Source organism: Phoca vitulina, unplaced genomic scaffold (assembly GCF_004348235.1).
Source record: "Phoca vitulina isolate PV1807 unplaced genomic scaffold, GSC_HSeal_1.0 scaffold1, whole genome shotgun sequence".
Lineage (NCBI taxonomy): Eukaryota > Metazoa > Chordata > Mammalia > Carnivora > Phocidae > Phoca > Phoca vitulina.
In genome coordinates this window covers 75129926-75149282 of record NW_022589704.1, presented here as the reverse complement: position 1 = coordinate 75149282, position 19357 = coordinate 75129926, and the positions used below count along the sequence as shown (strand labels likewise).

The 19357-nt window shown below is 35.7% G+C and overlaps 1 protein-coding gene across 4 annotated transcripts in view; it reads left to right on the top strand.

The window, feature by feature from the left end:
• The window catches only part of GALNT13 (polypeptide N-acetylgalactosaminyltransferase 13), a 781779-nt gene that overhangs the window by 561622 nt on the left and 200800 nt on the right, over positions 1-19357 (top strand). For all 4 annotated transcript variants that reach the window (XM_032410271.1, XM_032410279.1, XM_032410287.1 and 1 more), the window contains 3 exons: positions 4765-4931; positions 5569-5776; positions 8610-8780. In XM_032410271.1, the coding sequence (XP_032266162.1) occupies positions 4765-4931; positions 5569-5776; positions 8610-8780 (546 nt within the window). The remainder of the gene's footprint in view (positions 1-4764; positions 4932-5568; positions 5777-8609; positions 8781-19357) is intronic.

Genomic DNA, 19357 nt, shown 5'->3' with positions numbered 1-19357 from the left:
AATAAACTTTCACTTCCTTTCAAGTATTACAGATTTAGCATGTCATAATATAGTGTAAATATGAAATGCTGCTATGATAAAGCTTATGATTTCACTAGAATACCAAATTTCAGGAACTTAATTTGAGTAGTGGGCATCAAATATTCCTTTCAAATTGATGAAAATTGCTATTGCAGTCTGCCACTTTTACTCTCAAAGTTAATTACATATACATTGTGTTCCCACAAGAATGTCAACTTTTGCCAATCCCATTTAGATTATTACATAAAAGAAAACTAATATCTTCACAGGACAGATTGCTAAAAGAATATTTGGTCTATATGTACATAATTTCAATGAAAGCTGTTGTCTGTGCTTCGTTTTAATCAAATGATTCTAGGGGAATAGCTATTTCTCTATTTTAAAGATACATGTTTGAGTATAAGATTAAGGCATATTTTTTAAGTTCAAATGTTTTTTTCTAGTATTCCAGACACCAGTAATATCATTTAAAACATTTGATGTAGCATATAATATGGGGCATAAATCATTACTGTTAGTAGTATTATTAAAGAATAAAATATATCATTATTATTTATTACTTTATTATGCAGAATACTGAACCAGTTCTGTGACTTGAGACTTGCATTCTGTAAAATGAAGATTTGAATTAACTTTGAAAGCTGTTTCCAAGTCCACCATTTGGAGATTCTGAGCTTTATTCTGCAGTGTAGCCCAAGCAATGTCCACTACACATTTCAGATTACCTATTTTAACCTTATTATGTAAAAGATGTAAAAGCTGAGGTGGACAGTGGTGAAATAATTCTTGCAGTATCACAGAGAAGTTGTTTGCCATGGGTCAGGAGATGAGGTTATTAGAGAGGTCCAATCCATTTAAGTTCTTACCCCCTCCCCTCCATCATATAGGTCCCCTGTTTTTGTTTTGTTTTTAATTATTTCTTGAAAAAGCAGTGAATTGAAACTCTGACAGCTTAGATACCTAAAGGTCTTTAAAAAAAGGCAACTAAAACTAAGTAACCCTATCAATACTTTTTCTTGGCTAAACAAAAAATTATTCTATTCACCTGTTGTAAGATGCACCCCTTTTAGTTTTCTGTGTCTGAAATCAGGATGAGGGTCAATGGTTAGTTATAATCATTGTCAACCAGCTGTCAGTTGTTATGTAAGCAAGATTTCTTAAGCTTGTATGAATGTGGTCATGACTGTTCACATAGCCATGCTTCATCTAAGTTATTAATTACACCATTTATATTACAGGTGCAGAGTTTAATTGTCATTCAATATTCCTTCAGAAAAGTTTCAGTCTGATTCAGTATTGGAACAAAAAGTTACTGTGTGAAAAGAAAGGCAAGGAAACAGTGACAAGTGTTAAATTTCTTAAGACAAAGCAAATATTTATTGTTGGAGCAATGACCACAATTCTATATTTTCTTGTTAAATCAACAGCTGACTGATTTATATAGCCTTTTTTCTTATCATGTCAACCAAGCGACAATATCACAGAGATCTCATTAGAAATGCAGAACCTTGGGGCACCTTGCCTGGGTGGCTCAGTTGTTTAAGCATCTGACTCTTGATTTCAGCTCAGGTCATGATCTCAGGGTTGTGAGGTCGAGCCCCACGTCGAGCTCCACGTCAGGCGTGGAGCCTGCTTAAGATTCTCTCTCTTTTTCTGCCCCCCTTTAAAAAAAATGCAGTATCCTGGGCCCACCCCAAATCTAGTGAATCAGAATCTGCATTTTATCAAGATGCCCATATAATTTCTTTGCACCTTAAAATTTGAAAAGCATAACTTTATAGTACCAAGGAAAATACCCACAAGAAGATGAAGCTGTTTTATATTTTGTTACTGAGATACGTGCTTTCTCTCATATGTTAAGCAATGCAACCTAAAGCTGGAGAAAGCCCCTTAGAAAAGATGAAAGAAACTTCAAAGCAACAAAAAGCTGATGTGACTGATTCATAAGCAAGCATGACAATATTGATAGAAATCTACGCCCAAGTAAATTTAAAGGCTTGTTCTGTAAGCTCTATCTAGGTATTAAATAGATTCTAGTGATAAGAAAGCATATGCTATGGTTTATTTGACAACATTTTTTTTCTTTCCTAGCAATACATAAAATGACGGTATACCTTACTATAGGTGAAACAACAGATGTGATGAAATACAGAAAATGGTAAAAGTACAGTGTATCACAACCCCATTAGAAACCATGGAAATAACTGCTGTTCATAAGCCTCTATGAACTTGAGATAATAGGACAAACTGACATTGAAAATAATTAATTTGTATAGCTTAAGAATTATTCTAGAAATTATTTTATTATCACACACAGTTTTCTTTGCTAAATAATTGTTTACATAGGAAGAAGAGAAAGAATTAATAAAAAGATTATCCACACTTTATTTGTATGCTACATTAAATAATGACATAATGGAAATTTTCTCTAAACATAATAGTTGCATTAATAGTAAATTAGTTCATTGTAACTTTGTCACATACATTGAATATAAAATTAACACTTGGGAGTAGATTTTTTTTAACCACAAAAACAAAGCAGGATAGAAATAGTTTAAGAAGCTGGATTTGAGTATCTGCTTTTAGTTTGGTATTTTAAAAGGTTTATCTAAATATCTCATTCATTTTTTCTTTGTTGGCATTTAGAATATGAAACATACAAGGTACATGCATATATAACATACAAAAATTTAACTTAGAAGAAATCACTTTTTTCCAGTAATACTGGGGAGCCTTTATAGACTGCTGTCCTTGGCTTAAACCAGTCACTGTTGACTGTTGGACTGCTTTCAGCCTGATTTTCCAGTTTTATTTCTTTATCGATGATGATCATGATGGTTTTTACCATAGTTTTTGCTCAGCATGCTATTTTGTTGAGGCAGAAGAATGGAGGTTTGAGGAAAATCATGGTGAGAACATTTTCTGATTTACCAAGATGGCTTTCTGAGTTCATTTACTGATAAGCTGCCAGGACGCCCATGCTGCTGAGGCGTATGGAAAACATTTGAATCTTGCCACCAGAACGGGAAAATATGACTATGAATCAAAGTACTTTTTCCCACTACATTTTGATTTTCCTGTATATACACTATATTCTATAGGGTGGATGATTAATGAATGCTTTTCAAATAAATACATGCAGAAAAAAATGTCCTATTTCAGGTATAGTCCCTTCTTATCTGGCTACAGTACAGAAGACTTCGCTGAGTAGATGACATTTAGACTGTTTTAAAAGATGATTAACATCTCAATAGGCATACAATCAGTATTTGTTTAATTATATGCCCTTATGTCTCACATTTTTATTGAATTTTTTTCACTCACCTATGAAGAAGACTAATTTTAACAATGCTTATTTTGTGTCATGTATGAGATCATTCATGAGTGGCAGGAAGTATCTAGTTCATTTTATTTTATGGGATGATTTTAATTCTCTAGCTCTTTAGAATATTTTCCATGATACTATAACCTAAGGTGAATAAACTTCTATTCCTGTTCCGGATACCCAGTCACATTTTTTTTTTTTCTAAAATTTTGTAATTACATGAGTTAAACGTCTGAATGTTGACAAGTTGATGGGGGTGAGGACCATCTACATGTTAAACTTGGGATGATCCCCTAGAGCACTACACATATTATTTATCCAAATGTACCTTTTTAGACTGATTTCTCAAAAAGTAAAATCTGGGCTTCTTTGGATTTATAAGCAAAATTAAAAGTTTTTTCTCAAAACAGCAAGTTCTAAAAGTGATGAGAATTATGGTGTGCTCTGGGGGCACCTGGGTGGCTCAGTCGGTTAAGCGTCTGCCTTTGGCTCAGGTCATGATCCCAGGGTCCTGGGATTGAGCCCCACATCAGACTCCCTGCTTAGCGGGGAGTCTGCTTCTCCCTCTCCCTCTGCCCCTACCCCCTGCTGTGCTCTCTCTCTTTCTCTCTCTCTCTAAAATAAATAAAGTCTTAAAAAAAAAAAAAAAAAGAATTATGGTGCACTCTGTGTGACTGGTAGCATCTATATCACCTGGAAACTATTTTTAAAAATGCAGAATCTCAGGCTGTACCCTAGACTGACTGAATCAGAATCTGCATTTTAACAAATCTCTAGGCGATTCCTGTGCACATCAAAGTTTGGGAAGTGCTGGTAGCCTATTCCCTTTCCTGATCTCCAGTTTTGATTATATCATACTGAGAATCTGCAGAGTAAATCCCAGCCCCTAAAGTTTTCCTTCAAAGTACACATGGTTTATAGCATTCTCAAACAGAATGGAAAACACACATGACTAGATTTTAGAATACAAAAATAATCTCAGTTTTACATGCTTCAAAATGCTGTGAACATGTCTTTTCATGTCCTTATGATTTTTTGAGTTATACAATAATTTTCTTTTTCTAAACAAGGAATAAAATTATATCCACTAAATGAATTCATATGTCCCTGTTGTATTCTGGTCTTCTATTGATAGTCTCAGAATGTTATTTTAGCTTTCTTAGATTTGTGAAAATCATGCTGCTTTGTTCACTACAGGAATTAAAATAAAATATTAGCAATTATGCATATTTAATTTTCAAAATGCCAAGTAATTACTCACAACATTTATAAAAAGGAAAATTATCTTCGATAATCATAAAATGTTTCCTTAGTAAGGGGCAGCTGAGTCTAAAGTTGTGTTATCATGGGTATTTTTTATTAGAGTGATCAGAATGAAGAATGAATTTATAAGCATGTCCCTCTTCTTTCTTTTGCAGATGCAAGACAAAGGTCTACCCTGATGAACTTCCAAACACAAGCGTAGTCATTGTGTTTCACAATGAAGCGTGGAGCACTCTCCTTAGAACTGTTCACAGTGTTATAAACCGTTCCCCACGCTCCCTGCTCTCCGAGGTCATCTTGGTAGATGATGCCAGCGAAAGAGGTATAAGTATTTCCCCCACATATATTTTTTAATCAGAAAGCTTTATTATGGTTGGGAAGATAGCCGGGCAATGATCTGTATTTTCCTTATAATTCTACTAGCCCTGAAATCACCCATCAACTTTCATCAATATACCCAGTCAGTGCCAATTCCAGGAATACGAAACTGATTCTTTCGGTATCTCTCATGATCCCATTTGATCCGTATTAACCTAAGAAATCAGCTAAAATGATTTTCAAAAGTATTTGTTTTTTTTCTCAACTTAAATGATCATGCGATTGAGCATGAATATGACTTTGTGGACATCTGTCTCGTGTGTGTGTGCATGTGCAGGTAAAAGCAAAATAACGTATAATTAAGAAGTCTCCATTTACTATTGTGGCCCAATTTCTAAATTCAAGTCTGGTATATTAACTTCCTATTGTATCCTTATCTTTGCCAGTCAAATGATAGAGTTTTCATGAAATATACGTTAATTTACTGATAAAATCTCTATATAATTATTTCACCTAATGCAAAGAAATGTTGATAGGAGTTGGCTACCATTTCTGTGTGTTGCATTCCATCTGGGCAGTAGTCTCTCCGCTGTGTCTTAAAATAGTTTCAAAACTTTATAAATTCTTATTGCGCATTACAGATTTTCTCAAGTTGACATTAGAGAATTATGTGGAAAATTTAGAGGTGCCGGTAAAAATTATTAGAATGGAAGAGCGCTCTGGGTTAATACGTGCCCGCCTTCGAGGAGCAGCTGCTTCAAAAGGGCAGGTCATAACTTTTCTCGATGCACACTGTGAATGCACCTTAGGATGGCTGGAGCCTTTGCTGGCAAGAATAAAAGAAGACAGGTAAGAACTCATGTGTTATGTCTGCCTGGGTTTTGACTGAACCTGCTAGGACAGTTCCAGGTACCAATCAAAACTTCTTTATAAATTGCTATTTTTAGAAGACTTATTTTCTAGCTTTTTAAAAAGCACCCCTCCCCCATATAATATAGGCTTATTCATGCTGAATATTAATATTTGTTTAACAAATAGTCAAACACTTCAAACAGTAAAAAATGTATTGAATATTCATTTTGTAGGTGATAGAAATGAGTCCAATTTGAAACAGTGTCATGTTTTATAAAATACATTTCAAAGCACCTCATTGTGTCCCCACAACCACCCTGTGAGGAAGGTAATATAGATGTTCTTGTCTGTACTAGTAATAGGAAGGAACAAAGACGTTAAGTAGCTTGTCCCAGTTATTTGAAGTGTTGGGAACAGCAATTTAGTTCTACCCATTCCCAGACCAGTCTTCTCTCTACTAGGTCACTGCCCTTATTCAAAGTCTGGTTCAAAACCACCTAGAGGATCTTAAAAATGAAGACATACACTCACACATTCCACTGGAATGAAATCATGGTTAAAAAAAAACAAAAACAGAGCACAACTATTAGAATTTTAATTATTTAAACAGTGTTGCCAATTTGTAAATACAAATTGTGAAATCTGAAAAAATTGAATAGTACTTTATAGAAATTAAGAACCCTCATACCTACCTGAAATTTTTTCTGATAATGATGCTATCAGGTACAAACTTTTCTTTGCAGATATTCATAAACATTGATGATAAATGATTATAATTCCTAAGTACCTAATGAAGACAACTGTGTTGAATGCTCTGATATAATAACAAAGCATTGCATAACACCTTGTTTGCAATAGTCATTTCACCTACCCTAGAAGGGTCTTCTTAGAATGGAAGTTTTTAATTAAGCATCTAAGACAAGAGCTGCTTAGGGTGAGCTAGTCCAACTACATCATGTAAACGGCAGGATTTGGTACTTGCCAGGAAGATAGATGGAGGTTGTCAGTAAAATGAACCATAGCAGTTGAAGAAAGCAGTGGGAACCTTTTAGTCAACTGAGTGTAGTACACAGCTAATAACATTTTTCCACTCTGTGTATTGTACAGTATGCACTGCAGGGTAAGACTGGCAAAGTAAAATGAACTTAGAACATCTTAAATGCATTTTCTGGCAACTTTTCATACATTATGCTGCTTTTTCAAACGTGTTTCATATTCAACTTACTGAATTTTTAATATAATGTTGTTCAATATCATCAGGCATAGATCATTTATTTTTTAATCTAACAATATGTTTAGATTGTATTTGCATAAAATGAATTCTGAGGTCTTGTCCTGCTTATACATTCTAAAGTTGCCATAACTAGATAATAAAGTCCTATTCAAGGTTATTAGATCTAATTTTGCCTCCCCATTACAAATTAAGTCATTAAATTTAATGAAGAGAGAAAGATATTGATTTTGTAGGGACCAGAATTACCAAGAAACTTTTTCAAGGCTAGATGAATCCTATTGATTTCTGAGAACTCGAGGCTTTGGCCAATTGTGTGGAATAGAAGACCTAATTGAAAACGAGCATTTGTGATACTGGTGTTACAAAACTGGAATAAATAATGGACATTTATTTGCTTTCCACATTTATGGGTGATTCAAAAGCATATTTGTATATTTACCCCCTACCAATATGAAAAATAAGCTCTGATCTTTGGAATTAGCTACAAGCGATGCAAACTTGAGTAGACCTGAACACTTACTGTAGAGATGACAGATTGGTCCCATAATAAAACATATAAGCCAGGAATAGAGGGAGACTGGAGAAAGCACAACATGGATTAAAAGAATATCCAATCTTCTCCTGGTGGAAGTTTCTTACCCTAAAAAAGCCACCATCAAGAACACCCACTCTTTACGAAGAAACAGATCATGAGATAAAAACCCCAGAAACTTAAGTCGCTTATCTTTCCCTATTTTAAAATATGTAGGTTGTTATGGTAAATTCTGAGATCTAGGACAACACACTTAGATATCTCATGTCCCTAATATCTTTCAGAGGCAACATGTACTTACACTGATGATCATGATTTTTATTGTTGCTTCTGTTTGTTGATTTTTTTGGGGTTTTTTTTTTTTTTTTTTTTTTTTTTTGAGAGTCAGAGGGGGTGATAGAGAGAGGCGGCGGGAGGGGGGGGGGGAGAAGCAGGCTCCCCGCTGAGCAGGGAGCCCGATGCAGGACTCGATCCCAGGACCCTGGGATCGTGACTTGGGCTGAAGGCAGAGGCTTACCATCTGGGCCACCCAGGCGCCCCTCTGTTTGTTGATTTTTACTTGTTTGTTTTTCTAGTAGGCATTTCCCCAGGAAGATTTTTTCAGAACTCTTAAAACTAACCTATCCTCTTTGAGATTCAAAATACCAGGTCTAATTTGCCATCATCCACTCTCTACTTCTGCATGCTATTGCTTTTCAGTGGGCTTGAGATAAAATGATGCATAATATCAAAGCAGTGCTACTAATCATGCTGTGCGCGGAGGTTTTATGAAAAATAGACCATGTTCATCCTGCTGAGTTAGTACTTAGAATGCATTTGGAAATCAGCTTGAAGACCAATTAGTATATTTGATTAGATTATAAATGGTAGAAAGAAGTAGAGACCGTAAGCACGATGTAGTAAAAGAAAATGATTCCACAGAGAAAAAGGATAAAATGAAAATAAAGTCATATTAAACTCACAAAATGATTAAATTTCAACTTAACATCTATGCTGAGTCTGAAGAAGCTGATGTAGTATTTAAATTATTATTTATATGTAAACTGGTTTTGATTTTTCTGCAGGAAAACAGTTGTATGCCCCATCATTGATGTGATTAGTGATGATACCTTTGAATATATGGCTGGGTCAGACATGACTTACGGGGGTTTTAACTGGAAATTGAATTTCCGTTGGTATCCTGTTCCCCAAAGAGAAATGGATAGGAGGAAAGGCGATAGAACATTACCTGTCAGGTATGTGACTCATATCTTCCAAAGGATAGCATGTGTATTTCTGTAATAATTAAGGGGTATTATAAATTTATGCTCTCATTTTTAAGTCTTTTAAAAGCATATACTTTTTATTCATATACACATTTGCATTATCACTGCTTACATGATAATCTAAGAATCAGTAACAGTATTAAATTTAATTTAAATTAACCCAGGCAAATTTTACTATTGGCAGAAGCGCTGAATTTCTTTTAAAACCTTGTATATTCTTATATTCAAAATATATTTATTGTGAATTTTCTATCTAACAGCCTTGATGCTTCCGATAAATATATATCTTACCTAAATGTGTATGCTTTATAATAGAGATATTCTCAAAATTGAAATAACCAGAAATGTTTTGGCAAATATTCTAAATTTACCAACTTCAAAGAGCCATCTTCTTATAGATAGAAAAGAAAGATCCACTTGGAAAATTTTAATATATTAACAATTATGAAAGATTTATTGTTTGTTCTAAATTAGTTAAAATAGCTACTTAATTTGAAGTATTGATTCATAAAATATGTATTTGCTCTTAATACAAAATAAGAAATATCATATGTATCTTTAGTTGTCCAGATAAGCATTACCCCTTTATTAACATAAAATGATCACCTTCTTATTTTAACATATTATTGTGTACCTCTTACCTGCAAACAAAAATTGATTTCCTAACAATATATTGGAGAGGGAGATCACTAGTTTTGTTCTTTAAAGATGAATTTGGCAAATCATGATTTAGTTTGAACAATAGAGAAATGCCCTAACATCCTAAAATAATATGTATGACCCATTATCTAAACAAGGATGCCTCCTAACCCACTGAAGAAATGATTTATCCATTGGCAAGACTAATTATCTAATGAATGAATTAAAGCTAACTCTAAAAATTGGCTCATGGAAGAGAACCACTCTGTTATTGAGCAGTTAATACTGGGATTGTTAACCTTCTTAAGGAGATATTACTATATCAAAGAGAAAAATAAAATGTGGCTCCAAACAATTTCATAAAGACATGAAGTTATTATGTCAGTATTTAAGTATAACTTAGTGGTCTTTAAATTTTGCTGTAATCTTCACATTTGCCAAGTCTTAGTGATCCTTGCTCTTAACAACTTGAGGAAAGACAGGCACTTTTATTACAACATTGTTTATTAGAAATCCTGTTTTCCCAGGTCATGGTTTCATTTAGTGTTAGCTGATTTTTCAGCTTCCAAACCCATGTGAAAATTTTCAGTATACTTGACCAGTACACTCAAATATAATGTGTTTATTCATTTGAGAATGAAGTTTGAAAGAATGTGTGATTGTTTTTAAACACATTGGCAAAAGACATGTTTTTAAAAACGCATTGTTTTTTTAACACATTGGCAAAATACATGCTTTATTTAACTTTATTTTCTCACAGAGTGAAAAGGTAGATAACTAAGAGTTAGCCAACATTCATAGTAAGAAATTACTGATCTCATTCACAAAAGTAAAGATCTACATAGAAATCAGCTATTATTTCTCATCTTTCATTAATTAAAACAAAAAAGGAAACATCCAACTTGCTGTGTTTTAACCACAACTTATGTTTTTACTATAATAACATGGATACCCAATAAAATCTAAGTATATTTTATCTATTTTCCTCAGTAATGGCACAATATTTCACTTTATAAAATGCTGAGGAAGCTGGAACAAGAGAAACAGAAACACCTCAGTCTTTGCTGAAGTTTCCAGATTTTTATGGCAAAAGGTTAATTAATTCACGGGCTGTGTTGTAACAGCCTGCAGGTAATTTTCATCAGCATAGCTGTAATGTGAACTTTCTTTGTACTTGTAATCTATTACTCGAAGACATGATCATTTTTCTCACATTCGTACAAACAGATAAATCATTCTAGGTGTTGAAGACCAATTTTTTTTTTCCTACTTGATTAACAGAATTCTGAATAGCTAAAGTGATTAAAATGAGGTTGAAATTTTAGCTTTCTTAGCGGAATGCTTCATTTAAAATGTCAGTTATGACAGAACTTTCTAGTGACTATAATTGGCTAGTCATCATTTAGAAATACAATCATGCATCAGCATACATAGAGAACCAACTTGAACTTGTGACTTAACCTTAGTTATATCACATTTAAAGTAAAGTTTATAATGGTTATACATATTATTCTACTGTCAACTTCTGGGCTTTGATATTTTCATTTTGATACTAAGTGAAGTTTGTAAAATACTTGGTATTTGTGAAGTTATGAGTATGGAATAATAGCACACATAACCTTGAACATTTAGTTTTCTTTAATCAATAAAGTCTCCTTGACATTTTAGCGGTCATATGACTTTTCAGTCATATCTCAATTATATGTGCAAAATAGAGTAATCAAATTGTTAAACCAGAGGTCATAAACCAGGAGCTTAAGTGTCAGACATGCTGTGCAGATGTAGTTTTTTTTGGTACATAAAATGCAAAATACATAGTGTTTTGCATTTTAAAAAATTACCAACATTTTAAAAATGAGATGTTCTAAGTAAATGTATGAATTTTTAGCTGCCCTTGAAAAGTCAGATCTTGCTACAATGGTCTTGTATTCCTACTTGGCACCATCAGGTGGGGTTGAGTAGAAGCTACCATTTAGAAATGGCCTGAAAGTTTAACTCAGTCCCCCAACCCCTTTTTTTGTGTGTTCCTGAGGCTGAGGATCAGTTCCATTTATCATCATTCCTGCTTAAAAAAATGTTTCTCGGTAACTGTTTCCCAGTCGGTGGTGAGAGAAATATGCTTATTGCAACTAATCAACTTCACATGTTGACTTTATTTGCCTTGCTATAAGCTTTTCAATTTGTGACCTTGACTTAGAGGCTACTGCCTGGGAAATGACTGAGTTTGAAACTCATCAAACATATTAGCCCTACATGAATACACATCTCCATTACCTAATGGAATAGGCAACCAGTAACATAAATTATCTGGTAATGTAGATAATCCCCCAAATCATTTCATTAGGTTGGGGGTGTATTATGCATTTTTTTAATATCATTTTTGAGGTGATATGGTTTGGCTATTGAAATGAATTGTATGACATATGCAAATGTGCATGCCTACCCACTGTTGAGCACTGTGCTAGGTTCTGCACATACAAAAATGAATCTGGCTATCTCTGCTCTGAAGTGGCTCACTGGCACTGGCCATATGTGTGCTGGACAAGGGAATGAGGAGAGCATAAGTGGCCAGAGTGTTGATGCACAGGAGTTAGACTACATGAACTGTAGAGTGGTATGTAAAGAATCTGGCTTTAATCTTGATTGTTTTAGTCTCTTAATTATGCCCTGTAGTAATCCTCAATAAATAATTATAAAGATACTAGTTTCTACTTTAATTTCTCATTGATTAAAATAGATTACTTTGTTAAGAAAGCTATCAGTTATTTATCAAGTCTGTATAACTTTCTTTACTCTTTCTGTCTTGCCATATAGACTCTTTTACATTTAGTCATTATTAATATTCTTTTTTTTTTTAAAGATTTTATTTATTTATTTGAGAGAGAGAGCATGGCGGGGGAGGGTCAGAGGGAGAAGCAGACTCCCCGCCGAGCAGGGAGCCCGATGTGGGACTCGATCCCAGGACCCTGGGATCATGACCTGAGCCGAAGGCAGACGTTTAATCATCTGAGCCACCCAGGCGCCCAGTCATTATTAATATTCTTGACATGACTTTCTTCATTCTTACTTGGAATACCATGTTCAGTATCTTCCTAAAGTAAAACAAAAGAGTTTTAGATTTTCTTCTAATATTTGCTCTCATAATAAATCAAACATAGATGTAATGATGAATTTTATTCCTTACACCTTTTACTTACTTAGATATCCCTTTTTATTAACATTTGTCTGATATTATACATTTATTTTTCTCTCAACTGGAATTAGGAATTTATAAAGAAGATCAAATAAATTAAACATTATTAATAACATCTCAGATTATAATTATCGTTCCTTTATTGTGAAAAACTCATAAGATGTTCACATATTATTTTCTGTAACCTTCTAGTATGATATCATTGAAGAAGCATTGAGGCTGGCTTTGGAGGATCTGGGTTTTATTAATCAAGCTCCTTCAATTGGGAAATTACCCATTCTTCTCAACTATGAAAAGGAAAATTATTCCCTGTTTTGCTTAACTGATGAAGTGCTAACATATTAAATGAGAAATATATTTGAAAGGAATTACTTCAAATGTATTTCTGAAAATGTAAGTAACAAATATATGCATTGCTAAATAAATGTGACAAGTAACTACAGCTATAAAGAAGCAGAACACCAATGAGCCATTTCTTTTAGTATTTTATTATATTTCCTTCCAGAGAGTTTCTTTTCAGATAGATTTCTCCAAAATTGATTTTATCTATTTATTTGATAGAGAGAGAACAAGAGACCGAGAGAGCAGGAGCAGGGGGAGGGGCAGAGGGAGAAGCAGACTCCCCGCTGAGTAGGGAGCCCGATGTGGGGCTCAATCCCAGGATCCCAAGATTACAACCTAAGCCAAAGCCAGACACTTAACCAACTGAGCCACCCAAGTGCCCCAGATTTCTCCACAATTTAAAAATTGATATATTAGTTTTTCTCCATGCCATTAAATTAAAAAAAAAAAAAAATTTAATGGCTGCTAACATCTCAATTATTAGCTCTTTTTTTTAAGATTTATTTATTTATCTTAAGAGAGAGAGAGAGATTGAGAGAGAGCAGGGGGCAGGGCAGAGAGGGAGAGAGAGAATCCTCAAGAGAATCCTCTATCCTCATGAGCATAGAGGTGCAACATGGGGCTTGATCCCAGGACCCCAAAATCATGACCTGAGCCAAAATCAAGAGTCAGTTGCTCAACAGACTGAGCCACCCAGGCACCCCAGCTCTTTTGTTTTTTATAAAGACAATTGAGAGTTGAGGAGTTGGCAGAGGAGTAGGAGACCTAACTTTCGTCTGGTCCCAGGAATTCAGCTAGATAGTTATCAAACCATTCAGAACGCCTACAAACTCAATAGGAGATTGAAGAAAAGAATAACAGCAACTCTCTAAAATAGAAAAGCAACCACTTTTTGGAAGGTAGGACATGAGGAGAAGTGGGTCTGAGGCAATATTAGGGAAGATAGACTGTGGGGGAAGGGAGCCTCCATCAGCCAGATACCGGTAAGTGATAGAGCAGCAGAGCACAAAATCAGAAGTCTGCTCTGCTGAGAGATGTTGCTCCAGTGGCTAAGCAGGGGGTGGAACCCTCACTGGGACAGTGTGGTCTTAGGACCTTCGGGGTCACAGGAAGACTGAGTGTGGCAGAGCTCCCAGGTATCGGAGCAGGAAAGCCAGCTGCAAAGACGGAGCCAAGGAGTGGACTCTCAGCTTGGGGTTGCCGTAAACCGTGATCCGCGGCACAGTCGGGCCACTGCTGTCCCAGCTGGGACCCAACAAGCGGCAGATCCGGGGAGACTCCCCTTCCTCCCCCCGGGAGGAGCGGCGTGGGAGCGCACCACAGGAATCTTCTGGGTTTGGAGACTCCAAACAGGGTCGTGCACCAAAGATAGAAATGCTCAGTCACAGTCTGGGTGAGCACGGAGTGCAGCTGGAGCCCAGGGAGACGGGAGTGATTGCTTTTCTCTGAGGGCGCACTGAAGAGTGGGGCCCTGAGCTCTCGGCTCCTCTGGAGCAGAGATTGGGAGGTCACAATTTTCATTCTCCTCCTCCAAAGCTATATGGAAAGCTTTCAGGGAACAAAAGCTACTGAGAGCAAACCCAAGCAGATTACTTAGCCTGGCCCCAGACAAGGGCAGAGCAATTCCACCTGGGGCAAAGACATTTCAGAATCACTGCAACAGGCCCCTCCCCCGGAAGATCAGCGGAACAGCCAGCCAAGACCAAGTTTACCCATCAATGAGAACAGCAGAACTCCAGCAATAGAGGAATACAGCACATAGAATCCATGGCTTTTTTTCCCCTGATTCTTTAGTCTTTCAAAGTTAATTTTTTTAATTTTATTTTTTTCTTTTTCTATTTTTATTTAGTTGAAGTTTTCTTCTTTCCTTTTTCAACTAACGATCTTATCAATTCCTTTTTTAAAGTCTTTTTTAATGTTTCATTTTTACAGTCATATTCTATCTCCTCAATGTTTAACCTTATTTTTTGTATATATATATGTAAGTTTTTCTTTCTTTAAAGTTTTGGGATACAGTTTCTCCTAAAAGATCAAAATATACCCTAAATCTAGTGTATGATGTTGTTCTAGTCTCCAGCCTGACCACGTTCTTTCTTTTTTTAATTTTTTTCATTCTTTTTTCAACCAACTTCTTATCAATTCCTTTTTTAAAATCTTTTTTAATTTTCATCTTTACAGTCATATTCCATTCCTTCATTGTATTAACCCTTAATTTTTTATATATGTAAGTTTTTCTTTCTTTAAAATTTTGGGAGGCACTTTCTTCTAACAGACCAAATACACCCAAAATCTAGTGTGTGGCTCTGTTCTATTCAACAGCCTGATCATATTCTTTTATTTTATTCCCCTTCTTTTTTTGTTTTCCCCTTTTTTTTACCCTCAGTTTCTGGTCTTTTCTGATTTGTTTAGTGTATATTTTTCTGAGGTTGTTGTTACCCTCTTAGCATTTTTTAGCATTTTGTTCTCTCATTCATCTGTTCTCCTCTGGACAAAATGACAAGATGGAAAAACTCACCTCAAAAAAAAAGAACAAGAGACAGTACCGACTGCCAGGGTCCTAATCAATACGCACATTAGTAAGATGTCAGAACTAGAGTTCAGAATGACGATTTTAAAGATACTAGCTGGGCTTGAAAAAAGCATAGAATATACAAGAGAATCCCTTTCTGGAGAAATAAAAGAACTGAAATCTAACCAATTCAAAATCAAAAAGGCTATTAAATGAGCTGCAATCAAAAATGGAGGTTCTAACTGCTAGGATAAATGAGGCAGAAGAAAGAATCAGTGAGATAGAAGATCAAATGATGGAGAATAAAGAAGCTGAGAAAAAGAGAGATAAACAACTACTGGATCACGAGGGCAGAATTTGAGAGATAAATGATTCCATAAAGCGAAACAACATTAAATAATTGGGATCCCAGAAGAAGAAGAGAGAAAGGGGCAGAAGGTATACTAGAGCAAATTATAGCAGAGAATTTCCCTAATTTGGGGAAGGAAACAGGCATCAAAAATCCAGGAGGCACAGAGAACCCCCCTCAAAATCAATAAAAATAGGTCAATACCCTGACATCTAATAGTAAAACTCACAAGTCTCAGAGACAAAGAGAAAGTCCTGAAAGCAGCTCAAGACAAGAGGTCTATAACCTACAACAGTAGAAACATTAGATTGGCAGCAGACCTATCCACAGAGACCTGGCAGGCCAGAAAGGACTGGCATGATATATTCAGAGCACTAAATGAGAAAAATATGCAGCCAAGAATACTATATCCAGCTAGGCTGTCATTGAAAATAGAAGGAGAGAGAAAAAGCTTCCAGGACAAACAAAAACTAAAAGAATTTGCAAACGCCAAACCAGCCCTACAAGAAATCTTGAAAGGGGTCCTCTAAGCAAAGAGAGAGCCTAAAAGTAACATAGACCAGAAAGGAACAGAATTCATATCTTTCAATAATTACCCTGAATGTAAATGGGCTAAATGCCCCAATCAAAAGATACAGGGTATCAGATTGGATAAAAAAACAAGACCCATTGATACGCTGTCTGCAAGAGACTCATTTTAGAACCAAAGACACCTCCAGGTTTAATGTGAGGGCGTGGAAAACAATTTACAATGCTAATGGACATAGAAGAAAGCTGGGGTGGCAATCCTTATATCAGACAAATTAGATTTTAAACCAAAGACTATAATAATAGATGAGGAAGCACACTGTATCATACTTAAAGGGTCTATCCAACAAGAAGATCTAACAATTGTAAATATCTATGCCCCTAACATGGGAGCAGCCAATTATATAAGCCAATTAATAACAAAATCAAAGAAACACATCAACAATAATACAATAATAATAGGGGACATCACCCCCCCCCCCAATGAAATGGGCAGATCATCTAAGCAAAAGATCAAAGGGAAATAAAGGCTTTAAATGACACACTGGACCAGATGGCCTTCACAGATATATTCAGAACATTCCATCCCAAAGCAACAGAATACACATTCTTCTCTAGTGCACATGGAACATTCTCCAGAATAGATCACATCCTGGGTCACAAATCAGGTCTCAACCAGTACCAAAAGATTGGGATCATTCCCTGCATATTTTCGGACCATAATGCTTTGAAACTAGAACTCAATCATAACAGGAAAGTTGGAAAGAACTCAAATACATGGAGGCTAAAAAGCATCATACTAATGAATGAATGGGTCAACCAGGAAATTGAAGAATTTTAAAAATTCATGGAGGGGCGCCTAGGTGGCTCAGTCATTAAATGTCTGCCTTCGGCTCAGGTCATAATCCCAGGGTCCTGGGATCGAGCCCCACATCGGGCTCCCTGTTCAGCAGGAAGCCTGCTTCTCCCTCTCCCACTCCCCCCTGCTTGCGTTCCCTCTCTCGCTGTCAATCTCTCTGTCAAATAAATAAATAAAATCTTAAAAAAAAAAATCATGGAAACAAATGAAAATGAAAACACAACTGTTAAAAATCTTTGGGATGCAGCAAAGGTGGTCCTAAGAGGAAAGTATATAGCAATATAAGCCTTTCTCAAGAAACCAGAAAGGTCTCAAATACACAACCTAACCCTACACCTAAAGGAGCTGGAGAAAGAACAGCAAATAAAGCCTAAGCCCAGTAGGAGAAGAGAAATAATAAAGATCAGAGCAGAAATCAATGAAATAGAAACCAAAAGAACAGTAGAACTGATCAACGAAACTAGGAGCTCATTCTTTGAAAGAATAAGATTGATAAACCCTTGACCACACTTACCAAAAAGAAAAGAAAAGGGACCCAAATAAATAAAATCATGAATGAAAGAGGAGGGATCACAACCAACACCAAAGAAATACAAACAATTATAAGAACATATGAGCAACTATATGCCAGCAAATTAGATAATCTGGAAGAAATGGATGCATTCCTAGAGATGAATAAACTATCAAAACTGAACCAGGAAGAAATAGAAAACCTGAACAGACCCATAACCACTAAGGAAATTTAAGCAGTAATCAAAACTCTCCCACCAAACAAGAGCCCTGGGCCAGATGGCTTCCCAGGGGAATTCTACCAAACATTTCAAGAACAATTAATACCTATTCTTCTGAAGCTATTTCAAAGAATAGAAATGGAAGGAAAACATCCAAACTCATTTTATGAAGCCAGCATTACCTTGATCCCAAAACCAGGCAAAGACCCCATCAAAAAGGAGTACTACAGACCAATATCCCTGATGAACAGAGATGCAAAAATTCTCACCAAAATACTAGCCAATATGATCGAACAGTACATTAAAAGGATTATTCAACACAACCAAGTGGGATTTATTCCTGGGCTGCAAGTTTGGTTCAACATCAACAAATCAACCAATGTGTTACAATACATTAATAAAAGAAAGAACAAGAACCATATGATACTCTCAATAGTTGCAGAAAAAAGCATTTGACAAAGTACAACATCCTTTCTTGATCTAAACTCTTCAGAGTGTAGGGATAGAGGGTACATACCTCAATATCATAAAAGCCATCTACAAAAAGCCCGCAGCGAATATCATACTCAATGGGGGAAAACTGAGAGCTTTTCCCCTAAGGTCAGGAACACGGCAGGGATGTCCACTATCACCATTGCTGTTCAACATAGTACTTGAAGTCCTAGCCTCAGCAATCAGACAACAAAAAGAAATAAAAGGCATCCGAATCGGCAAAGAAGAAGTCAAACTCTCACTCTTTGCAGATGATATGATACTTTATGTGGAAAACCCAAAAGACTCCACCCCAAAACTGCTACAACTCATACAGGAATTCAGTAAACTGGCAGGATATAAAGTCAATGCACAGAAATCAGTGGCATTCCTATACACCAACAAGAAGACAGAAGAAAGAGAAAGGAGTCGATCCCATTTACAATGGCACCCAAAACCATAAGATACCTAGGAATAAATCTAACCAAAGAGGCAAAGAATCTGTACTCAGAAAACTATAGAATACTCATGAAAGAAATTGAGGAAGACACAAAGAAATGGAAAAATGTTCCAGGCTCATGGATTAGAAGAACAAATATTGTGAAAATGTCTATGCTACCTAGAGCAATCTACACATTCAATGCAATCCCTATCAAAATACCATCAACTTTTTTCAAAGAAATGGAACAAATAATCCTAAAAGTTGTATGGAACCAGAAAAGACCCTGAATAGCGAGAGGAATGTTGAAAAAGCAAAGCAAAGCTGGCGGCATCACAATTCTGGACTTCAAGCTCTATTACAAAGCTGTCATCATCAAGACAGTATGGTACTGGCACAAAAACAGACACATAGATCAATGGAACAGAATAGAGAGCCCAGAAATGGACCCTCAACTCTATGGTCAGCTAATCTTCGACAAAACAGG